Source organism: Ruditapes philippinarum, unplaced genomic scaffold (genome assembly GCF_026571515.1).
Source record: "Ruditapes philippinarum isolate M1 unplaced genomic scaffold, ASM2657151v2 ctg9618_1_1_1_1, whole genome shotgun sequence".
Classification (NCBI taxonomy): Eukaryota; Metazoa; Mollusca; class Bivalvia; order Venerida; family Veneridae; genus Ruditapes; species Ruditapes philippinarum.
In genome coordinates this window covers 36,346-48,745 of record NW_026856057.1, presented here as the reverse complement: position 1 = coordinate 48,745, position 12,400 = coordinate 36,346, and the positions used below count along the sequence as shown (strand labels likewise).

Here is a 12,400-nt window from a genome sequence, read left to right as displayed (position 1 = left end):
TATTCAAAAGATTTCCACACCTTTTATCTTTTCTTTTGTTAGCAATACTATGTCCATCTCTACCTCAGATACAGCATGGCAGTATATTCCTTAAACGTGAATATCAAAATTTAGTACTGAAACAAGTCAACTTTATAGATTGATATTTACTCACAACTTGGTACACGTACAGAAAACTTGGAAAACTTATATTAATAATTGCGTTAAATTGTTTTGCGTATCACATTTCAGTGCCAAAATGCAATTTGATAGAGGATTTTTATGGAGGTAGTGTAGAATACTTTGGCAGAAGGGAGCTCTACTCGTTAGCATTTTACAGGTAACGTGAATAAACAACAGATTTATATTTATCACTAAGATATTTCTGGTTAGTAAAGCAGTATGGCTTGCTTAGAACTTTAGATAAATTGATACAGTTTTTTGATAAAAAAATCCTTATAAATTTTGCCAATTTTCATAAGATGCCATTTTTTTCATCTGAATCCGTAGAGGTGTATAACGCATTCTATCTTATTAGAAATAAATTGGCTGTCATGTGTCGCTTGCATATTTTAAACTCTGATTAGAAATATACAAGTTATATGTTCATGATACACATCAAAGACGGCGCCAAATGATGTCAACAGTAAATGTACAAAATCAACCTTGATAGGTGTTCTCTATAAAAGTTGAATATCCGAAGCACAAATCGATTTTTCTTCATGTTCTTGGCTATTGATCGATTTTTATTAATTTCGTTGCATATTTTTGTGAAAAAGTAAAACCTAATGCATAAATATTCACAAAGTTTTATGTAAGAATGTTGCGACAAAGTTTGAAAAGTCGAAGCAATTTAAATTGGATAAGAAGTAAATAAAAATGATAGGTATATTTAAGATAAGTATAAGACAAAGACAGGGCTAAAGAAAAGTATCTCCGTTGCGCAGAGAATATGTCTATTTAAATATTGGAGCTGTTTGCATAATGTTCCAATGAATTTGAGGACGGACTGTTCTGTTATTTAAGAAATAGCAAAAATAAGTATGTAATATCAAATAATAGTTATGGTGAAATTGCTAAAAACAGCCTCCGGAATAAGTTTGCAAATCCGGAATTTTCGCAAACTCAGCTACCTTTTTTAAATTGATTAGAGAAAAAAATTAAAGACCGGTCAATAATAGAGATAGAGTCAAGTAAAACCTGGCCTTTGAAATGACGATACCCTTAAAATTAAATGCAGGGGAGACATTCAAAGTTGGCCGTCCCATGGGGTTTTTCGATTCCCCCACTGGGGATTTGGTCTCCCAGTGGGAGTTTCGTGGGGTTTCATTTCCTCTTTACGAGAATGGGAGAAAAAAATCACGGGAGAATTAAAAAAATTATATACCATTATTTTTTTTAAAAAATCACTAATCTTGACTTAAGATATTCCTTCCTAAAAATATAGATCGAAATATAGATATTTTTAGAATCTCCCATTTTCATTATGGGTGAAACGCACCCATGGGTGAAATCACCCATCTTAATAATGGGAAGAAAATCCTATTTTGATAAATGGGAAAAAAATCCAATTTCTTATAATGGGAGATAATTCCCATTCCTTGCAAATGGGAGAGTGTTCTATCTTTTAGGTGTGGCGCTTTTAACATATAATACAAAATATACGAATAAAATAAAATCCAAAAATCAAATAAAATAGCAGGGAATATGCAACAAAATAATAATAATAATAATAATAATAATAATAATAATAATAATAATAATAATAATAATAATAATAATAATAATAATAATAATAATAGATAAATAAATAAATAATAGATAATAGATCTTATAACAAAAATAATAAAAATAATTATAATTATAATAAGAAATAAAAAGTAATAATAGTAATACTAATTATATTATTAAAAAGATATTAATGATAAAATGATAATAATAATAATAATATTATAATAATAATAATAATAAATAATAATAATAATAATAGATAAATAATAATTATAATATACATAAATAATAATAATAAAAATGAAAATAATAAGGATAATAAAAATAATTATAATAAAATTGATTAATAATAATATATCGATGATAATAATAATTATGATAATTATGATTAAAATAATGCTAACAATGAGAAGAAAAAAAATAATAATAATTAATAATAATAATAGTAATAATAATAAAAAATAATAATGATAAAAATAATAAATAATAATAAAATAAAAATCATCATAATAATAACAATAATAATAATAATAATAAAAAATAATGATAATAATAATAATTATAATAATTAATGATTGATATTGATGATAATAATGTTAATAATAATGATAATAATAATAAGAAGAAGAAGAAATAATACTAATAATTAATAACAATAATAATAATAATAATAATAATAATCATCATAATATTAATAATAATGATAATAATAATTATAACAAAACAGGCATTGGCATTTTTTCTTGGAATATGACGGGAATGAATACAGGAAAGTATCATATGTAACGATTTAATCACCAAAATTCATTTAAATATAAAACAATCCAAAATGCTATGATGTACTCTTCGCCGGTCTGCTATCTGTATTTTCTGTCTCATCCAGTCTATTTTGACATTCAAATAGTTTCACAAGCTAAATGGCAAGTCTCTCATGGATTTGAAGTATATAACTTATTTGAATTAATTAAATATAAATACCGCGGTAAGGTTTTTTTTTCGAAAAACAAACAATATGTTGATCACTTCGTTCAGTTGTAATTAAACAAATTTTTAATATTGTTCATATAATGGATAAAACCAAGCAATTCCAGTAATGGAAATTGTTTCATTTTTCTATTGTTATCATCGTCGGATGAAATATTAGTACTGAAATTTTTTCAAAACAAACAAACAAAAATAAATATTCTTTATAAGATTAAACGGTAATATGCTCAAATGGTAATCTAATCGGTGTCATACAGATTTTTAAGACGTAGCGATTAAGTAATAAGGGATGAAAAACAAGTTTGCCGTAAGGCGTGCGTAGCATAAAGCCATTCAAGTAGTTATTTTGTATCAAATATAAACATGCAGTCATTGAAAATTGACATAACGCCGCCTGTCAATCAAGCTGACAGGGGCCACGGAGATAAGCCAATCAGCGATCGTTATCAGTTTCACGCTAAGATGCCTGCGAAGTCCACCATTTACCTAAGACAAGCTTCCTGTCTATTTAATTGTATGTAAATTTAGAACTATTTAATAAGTACATTTATAAAGTTACCAAATAAACTGGCATATTGACGGACCCAGTAAGTTGTTTATTACACAAATAGTCAATAAATTTCTACATACGGAAATTTATATACAAAAGCAACGCATTATAAAAAAATCTGTGTTTTTATTCATACCGATTTTACCTTCGCATTTAGGCATAACTATTAAACGGTAACATATATGCTTTACAGTAAATCAAACTATGAAAATAGACATAATAAACAATTCAAATCAATTCAAATATCTTTATTCAACCAGGTATTAATAAAATACATAAGGGGTTTACAAAATAATATTTTACAATATATATGATCCGGTTGTAAAGTCCTGAAAAGATAATGCAGTATCAATAGTCATTTAGTCATTATTTAAACAGAAATATAAAATATAATACACTTTTTTAATGTTTTAAAGAAAGAAATATAAATCAAAGTAAATCAAACTGTAAAAAGAGACATAATAAACAAATCAGACAATTACTATTTAGTTACCGCTCAGTTAGCGAATTACAAACAACCAATTGACAATTGCAAGGTTATTCACACCTTCGACGCTATACGTTATAAACTACAAAATGTCATATCTTTTGGATATTCTGGGACCTTATTATATGTTTATAATGTGATTATGAATAGGTAATGGCAAAAATTGTGGATTTAGTGAATCGTTTTTATTTTCCAATGCATTGTGCTACAGCCAGGATAAATGTTTTGTACCCACTACAAAACTCATTATTTCCATTTGTAGAAATCAATTGACTTTTGTATAATAAACTAACTTACTCGATATGTCAATATGTCAGTATATCTGGTAACTTTATTAATAATGTAATATACCGATTAAATAGCTTTAAATTTATATAAAATTAAAATAATTTCAATCTTAATTAATTCTGCACCATTGTTTTATTTAAGGTAAATGATGGGCTTCGCAGGCATCTTAGGGTGAAACTGATAACGATCGCTGATTGGCTTATCTATGTGACCCCTGCCAGCTTTATTGACAGGCGGCGTAATGGAAATTATCATCGCTTAATTAACACATTAACACAACAGGCACATTTGTACAGTATCGTAAAGGTATAGTCTGCCACGCAGCGGACTTGACCAGACGCTATACGGTTTATCGCTCCGCCCAATTAATCATGTGCTATAGAAAAACAAAACCCTAGACAAACATTATCTAAATGAGAACCGTTGCATATGCTTTACTGTATGTTCCTTGGGGGTATTTATTGTAGAAAAGCGGTCCAAAATAATGTTATTTAACACTAAAAATCAATTAACAAGGGAAATCTGATGCTTTATATATAGATGAAACATTTGATTAATGAAAGTTTATTGTTAAACAATGCGATGATTGTCGTCCTATGAAAACCACGTTAATCGCCGTAATAATGATTTTTCGAAAAATGTTGAAAACAGCCATTGTTATAAAACATTTTTTTTTAAAATATACTTGTAACAATAATTTAATATCAAAATATTACACAGACTTGAAGACAACGACATTTTCATCCCGTGAATTTCCGGTTGTTGAAGTAATATTATATATAGAGGATATTTGTTTATTTCAGTGTAACAAATTTTCTTTGTATTATATTATAAACATTTAAATGACATTTAACCTAATACTTAATGAAAAGCGCGCCAAATAATTATACAACGTGACGTCATTTACGACGTCACGTCATTTAGTTGGTTTCAAGCACTGTGAACGCTTGTATTTCACTCAAACAACGTAAGTGGCTTAAATTAAAAACAGTGAAATTATCAGTTTTTAATTAACTGATATATATCACCGAAAAGCATGTAATAAATCCATACAGTGAAATTTTCATCATTTACGGCATCTTGTTAACAGTATCAACACCATTTTTGTCTATTAATGCACTATCATCATTTTATATAGTTGATTCCGAAGGGAGCGTAATCGAACTCCTGTCCCTGGATAATGTTTTTTTTATATAAATGCTATTCGGTGGTTTATAGAAATATATCAGTGAAAAAACTGGTAATTTCACTGTTTGAGACAGTGAAATTACCACTTTGATAATTTCACTGTTTTGAATTTAAGCCCCTTACGTTGTTTCAGTGAAATACCAGCGTGCACAGTACTGGGTACCAACTTAATGATGTGACGTCGTAAATGACGTCTTTTAATGTCTTTTTAAAACGTTTATTTGCATTTATTACATGTTTTGCAGTAGATTACTGAATTATAACAGTTAATTATATTCTGATAATTTCACAGTAATGATTACCAAATATAATTTCACAGTAGCCGAACTATATTTGGCGTAAAAATAGAATATTTATCATTAATGAATGTTTTTTTCCAGCGGAAATGTAGTCAATCATAATAACAAATGTACGTGATAACTGTAGTTCGTACATATTTACGAACGTTGTGCTGAAAAACATCTAAAATCTAAAAATAATCATGGAATGATATTTTGCTTCAACATTGTGACGTCATTATTTGATGACGTCATGAAGATAAGAGCATGACGTTACGCGGCAAAAATCAGTAAAATGGTGTAAAAATTGTTAAAAAATCATGAAATAAACAGAAAATTTGTTTGTTTTACATGTAAGATCAAATAATATTTCACTCGTGAACCCCAGCTATTATATTTTCACTCGTGGCTACGCCACTCGTGGAAAATATTGCATCTGGTGTTCACTCGGTGAAATATTTTTCGATCTTACACTGAAACAAACAAATATCCTCTATATAATAAAAAGAAACTTTGATTAGTTTAGTGTAAGATCGAAATATATTTGTTTAGTGTAAGATCGAAATACATTTCACCTTGTTATCACCAAAATTTCATATACCTTTTGGTGCTCACTCGGTGAAATATATTCTGATCTTACACTGAAGTAAACAAATATCCTCTATACCATCCAATCGGCAATAACCCGACACCCTAAAAGCCCTCCCAATGTGTCTTTTCCGTAATAAGAATATAATTGTGGGACAGTCGTGATTATAGATGGCTTCCGTTTATTTCCACCATTATATATTCTCACCCGGTACCTCGTACATGTATTTGAATTATGTGCATTTTGAATAAGAGACAGTGTCGTATCAACGCATCGATTGTTCCCTTATTAATCTTATTTGGTTTGATATGATAACATTTAGTTCGAATTGTCGTTGTGAGAATATATGTCACCGTGATCAAACTGACATTTTACGACATTGGTCTCACGCTCTTATTTCATAATATGCAGACGAGATTTTACGACTTTTGATTTTTCGGAATTTTCAATTTTCGATATGTACATGTATTGTAAAGTCTTGTACCATACAAACATATAGATATATTATATAATGTAATTGTTTTACTTAATTGCAATGCTTCAACCTATATATCAGTAGAGTTTCCATGAAAGTATATCACTATATAACTTTACGCGAAATCAATGAAGTTCGTGAAAACTTATTTTTGCCGCGCCTGGTACTTCTATCAGGTATGCATGTGTGTTCTCTGTCCTAAGATATCATAGTTAGCTTTTATTGTTTACCTTGTACATATAAATTCCTCTTTAGATATATAGATCGATAAATTATGATATCTATTAGTCTTTCTTTAATATAACATTGTCCCTAGTATTCAGTGAAATTTTCATCACTTGACTTAAATATGCTGCGCGGGTTTTTAAGAACAGGACTATAATTATGCGTGTTTTCCCGCCCCGGGTTTCCTCCCTAAGATTTCATAAATTGCTTTCGTTGTCTATCTTGTATATACAATTACCGTTATTCTGATCTAAATCATCCCGATATATCTTAATAAATATCTATATATTTGAAACTTGAATCACCCTTTTATTCCGATTTAAGTTTTTTTTTCACGAAAAATACATGTATTTATACGTTACAATTCCAGCACACCCTTAAATATATTATAATACTTTTTTTATTTTTCTTAAATGCAAGATGTTCCCCTATCATACAGTGAAATTTCCATCCAGATATTTTAATAAATAAGTTCTTAAGCGATTAATGAAGTTCGTGAAAAACTCAACTTTAGTTAGGTGCGCACAGTATTTATAGCGGTATAATACACGTGTTTTATCATTGTCTACCTTGTATATGTAATAAACTTTATTCCGATCTAAATTATCCTTATATATCTTTTAAATATTCAGTGGAAGTGAAAGTCCATCTTTTATCTGATTTAAGCTTTTCCCCGAAAAATACATGTACTTAAATATATCATAATATTTATTGTTCTTTCTCTAATGCAATATTGTTCCCTACCATACAGTGGAATTTTCATCCAAATATCTTAATAAAATTGTTCTTGAGCTATGAAAAATTACACTTAAGGTAGTTATAGCGGCACCGTTTCACCCCTGTTGTATTATTTTTTTTAATGCAACGTTGTTCCCTTTCAGAATGAATGAAATTTTCATAAAGATAATTTTATGGAATTTATGAAACTCGTGAAAACTTTTAAATGAGGCGCGCGTGCTCTCACTCATTGTTTAGCCGAATTTTTATCGACATTATTTTGACCGGTACAGTTTTCTTTTAAACAATCGTCGTACGTTGATTATGTTTATTAGACGGTACCTAGGTGCCGTGCTCAATGTCGTCTGATATAGGTGTCACGTAGACGCTTATTGGTTATACAGCGCGTTTCCATAGTTATTTAGCGTATGGTTCGCCGACCATTTATTGTTGTCATTTGGACAAAAAAAAGATGTAATATCCCATTCACGGACTTAATAAACAGTCTGTCAGGAGCTCAGGTTTTCGTGATCAAAATTTATATTATAACGGATTTCATACACAAATACACAGGCAGAGTGACACTGATATAATAAAATAATAATGTTGATAATGAAAATAATCTTCAAAATTATATGTTTGCAAAACCAAATAACTATCGGATGGTATCGCGTGGTAAAAATTATCTAAACACCTTCATTTAAAAATAAAATGATGTCACATTTCCATAAATATCTGTTATTCGTAATGGTCATTTACGTGATCATCTAAATTTCGATGCATTGAAAGTATTTTTATTCATTTATTTAAATGAATAAACATGTTGAATATTTACTTATATTATATAACATTATACAAACTTACAAAAATTATATATTATATTATATTAAAATCAATTATACAAACTTACTAAAAAAAACTTCATTTTTATTTAGATGGCTTTATATAAACGGTTGTTTGCGATATAACCATCGCCTAGCGACATAGGCTATATTTCCAAAACCACCATTTATATAGGGCCATATTACCCATCTAAATTTTTTATAACTAATAATCTAATCTAGCACGCATTGTTATAACCTTTTATCTGCTATATATATTGATGCTACTTTACCGATGAATTATTGGTATAATTAATAAGTATTGATAATGTTACATAATAAATAATGAAATTGACTGCGGAACATATATGGTTCTCAAGAGTGTACGGAATTTCAAACGATATACGGGTAAAAATAAGGGTTACAGGTTCGGATCCATCGTAAAGGACTGAAGCCCCCAAGACAGCCTGACCTAAATAGAAAAATTCTATCAAAGACGGCGTATTGGCAAAAACTGGCTTAAGATAAATGTACGTCACTTAGTCCATGTATATTTGAGCCTGGACCCCTGCTGAGTTTCCTGTCAGTAAAAACACTGTATGTCTTTAGGCATTTTTTCAACATAATGTTTTTGACTTAGGTCATGCAGACGCTTTCATAGATAACTCTTGGTCAGTGAAGAGGCATATTAAGCGTCTACATGATACTGAGTAGATAAGCTTAAGAACTCTTAAAGAAGATCGAAATATATCAAATGTGTGAGTTTTATTTATGTATTTGAATTTTCTGCCAAGTCATTCCATGTATGCTTTGTTTTATTGTTTAACGACAATGAGCAACGACGTATAAAATATATATGTGTAATATCATTTTCAAAATAATTCAGCAGTGAATTTTAATTCAATTGTGATATCGTGGCTGATATTAGATAAAGAATATTGAATAATGCTGTAATTTTTTTAACCTGGAGAATAAACATTAAAAGGTTAGATTATTTAATAAGACACCGTACAGAAAAAAAAAAACAGATCAAACTAATAAACATGTTAAAGTATGTATAATGAACGCACACTTAAATTTAAGTTAAAGAGCCCCACGGTGCTATCGGTCCTTATCCGGTGCGGCACATCATAAGGTTGTTACGCAATATTACGTTGTGAAAAGAGTCTTTTATAAGTGCGCTTAGATATCATAGCAATGAAATATATTGTTGCCGATAACATGCAGTGATGAGATTTGATATATATTGAATACATATCTATTGATTTAAAGGTCACGAAAGATAGGAGGAAAATGCGAAAACATTGTCGATAAGATAATTGTCGAAAAAAACGATTAATATCAACTAATGTATAAAGATAAACTTTATCTATTACCTACAGCGCTTAAGTATTTCTCAATAACTGTTGTGTTGAAATACTGGAATTCCAATCAAGAAAATCCTGTAAATATAATTTGGAATTTACCCGTATCGCCCAATTTATAAAAAGAGTGGGGCAGTCTTGTTATATTTCGGCAGATTTATATCTTATCCTAAACATTTTCAAATCAGTCACAATTAGTATAATCAAAGCACAGAATGCGCTGAATTTGTTTGGGTCTCAGAATGTCAGAAAGGTGCAGCTTGTGAGATTATAAAACAATTTGTTTTTGTATAGTGCCACCAATGCTTTCCAGCGTTTTAATTGTAGTAAATTGGCTATAAGACTAATTGCAACACTGATATTCAATTCAATGTTTATTTGACTTAAACAATTTGAAAAAAAAAAAGTTGCCTTAACTGGGATTTGAACTCAAGACCTCTCGCTTCCGAAGCGAGCGCGCAAACCCCTCGGCCACGGTGATTTTATATGTTAACGGCCTGAAGAAAACCATATTATTCTAAGTTAGGGTTTGTATCTGCTGGGCCGGGTGGGGGCTGCGTTCATTGAATTTTTGTAACGACGCTAACTGTTGTTTAACACTTGTGTAAATAATCATGGCGCTTACTATAAGCATGTATATCTATAAAGAATAAAACAATTTTAGAAATATGTGACCATTCGGGAATTATTTTGCTTGAAAATTAATCCGTCTGTCATGTGACAGTCCGTCTGTCTAATGCAATTAACAGCATTAGAGTCTGAAATTTCGCTACCATTACTTGTTTGGTCTGACGACCCAAACAAATAAAAAACATAAATCGTTTGAATTATGCAGTCCATACAGCTAATCTTGATAATGAAAACATGAGCATTATGTTACTTTAGCTACACGGAGAGCAGTTTCCATATCACGTAATATTAGATAGTAAAAATCAGACAATAATTTACAAAATTCCGATGTATTGTACCTCGAATGTCATTCATTTATTCTTTGCTAATTTGTAATATGCAGGACTTTATCGGTACAAAAAATCCATATCGCACAAAATGGAATATATTCAGAAAATTTCACCGCCATTGGTAACGTATTTTTGGCATGCGTTTCAACTTTTATTATTCCTTAATTTACATAATATTTATAACTGCGTATTTTTATGCATATCTAATCAAAATAAAGACTGAAAATACTTTTATTTGCGCAGTCTTCGCCGTTGAAAGTTTTATGTGCGCTTCGATGTATCAGCCAAAATGCGGTGTTCCTGAAATAATACGAATTTGCATTTTTTTACGCAAAATAAAATAAATTCTGTAAATTATAATATCATACTTTTCTTTTAAATACCAGAATAAGCAGTTAAAGTCTATCAGCATTTAAAACACCAACAACTATTTCTATGATACAAGAGAAGATTATACTCCTTTATTCAAGCGGGTATGATTTTCTATTTATGTAGTGAATTCCCTGGTGATACATGATGCTGAATTTACTTTTTTTCTTTTCTAGATCACTCCCAAAAGCATATATTGCTCGGCATATCCTCATGTTGTATTTTTAATACCTTGAGTGGAAATAAAGTTGTCTGTCCGCCTGTCAGACTGTCTGTTTTCAGTTACTTCATTAAAAAAAACAAAGCAAAACGGAACGTTGAAATATATATAATTTATATTGTTTAAGGAATACATTAGAATTGACATTTTACATTAGTTGTACAATCAGGTAATATACCGATAAACAGCAGACGACGGGACCATCACTGATAAACGGACAGGTATATGTTTATCTTAAAATATGCCCGTGTCCCTACTATATGGTTTAATTTTGTTTTGATAAAAATATCTTAATGAATGCAGCAAAACCGACTTTATTTGTATTGTCTTAGATATACATGTACTTGTATTTATTATGACTGACAACCGGCCTGAGGTGTCAAAAATTTATCTTTAAGTTTATATTCGTCTCTACACTGTAGTGAATATCTTATAGATATATCTTAGTGACTAACGTCCAGTGTAAGAATTGAACATTTCATTACCGCGCACTTTTCACCTAGTAAGGCATGTATTATGTTCACTCTAACGAATAAAGTCACAGATATATCTATGAATACATTTATTTATCGTAAAGTATACATGTGTCCCTACAATACTATCTATGTTTTCATATAGATAATCTAGCAAATAGGGCTACTCTTAACAATTAAACATTATAAAAACACCAATTTTATTTGTTTTTGTCCGAATTTTCTAAAGCATACATTATAAACAGGAAAGGCACCTTAAATGCATTTGTATCCTGAAGTATACATTCATCCCTACAGTAAAGTGAATATTTCATAGAAATACTCTAAATTATAAATAACGTTTTGTATAATAATTGAAGGACATGATAAAAAAATACTGCTTTTATTCGCCTCGCGCATTTTGATCTATACATCATGTTTGTGTAGAAACGATTATGGGCAAACGGACAGATATATCTTTGAATATAAGATATACATATTTTCCTACAATATCGGCTATATTTGAAAGCGATATCGTTATGCCTTTTAATGAAAGAAAGTAATAATATCTCACCTTCTCTATTTCATGTCGGTAGTTAGCAGACGACTTTTTTTAGCAATACTATAGTATAGTTTAATTACTACTACCTTGCGTTATTTGAGCCGCGTCACGACAAAACCAACATAATGGGTTTGCGACCAGCATGGATCCAGACCAGCCTGC

The 12,400-nt window shown here is 29.7% G+C and overlaps 1 protein-coding gene across 1 annotated transcript in view; it reads left to right on the top strand.

Annotated features, from left to right (window-relative positions):
- The window catches only part of LOC132745271 (uncharacterized), a 46,971-nt gene that overhangs the window by 8,678 nt on the left and 25,893 nt on the right, over window positions 1–12,400 (top strand). The window contains exon 2 of the mRNA XM_060734145.1: window positions 232–319. Coding sequence (XP_060590128.1) covers window positions 232–319 — 88 coding nt within the window. The remainder of the gene's footprint in view (window positions 1–231; window positions 320–12,400) is intronic.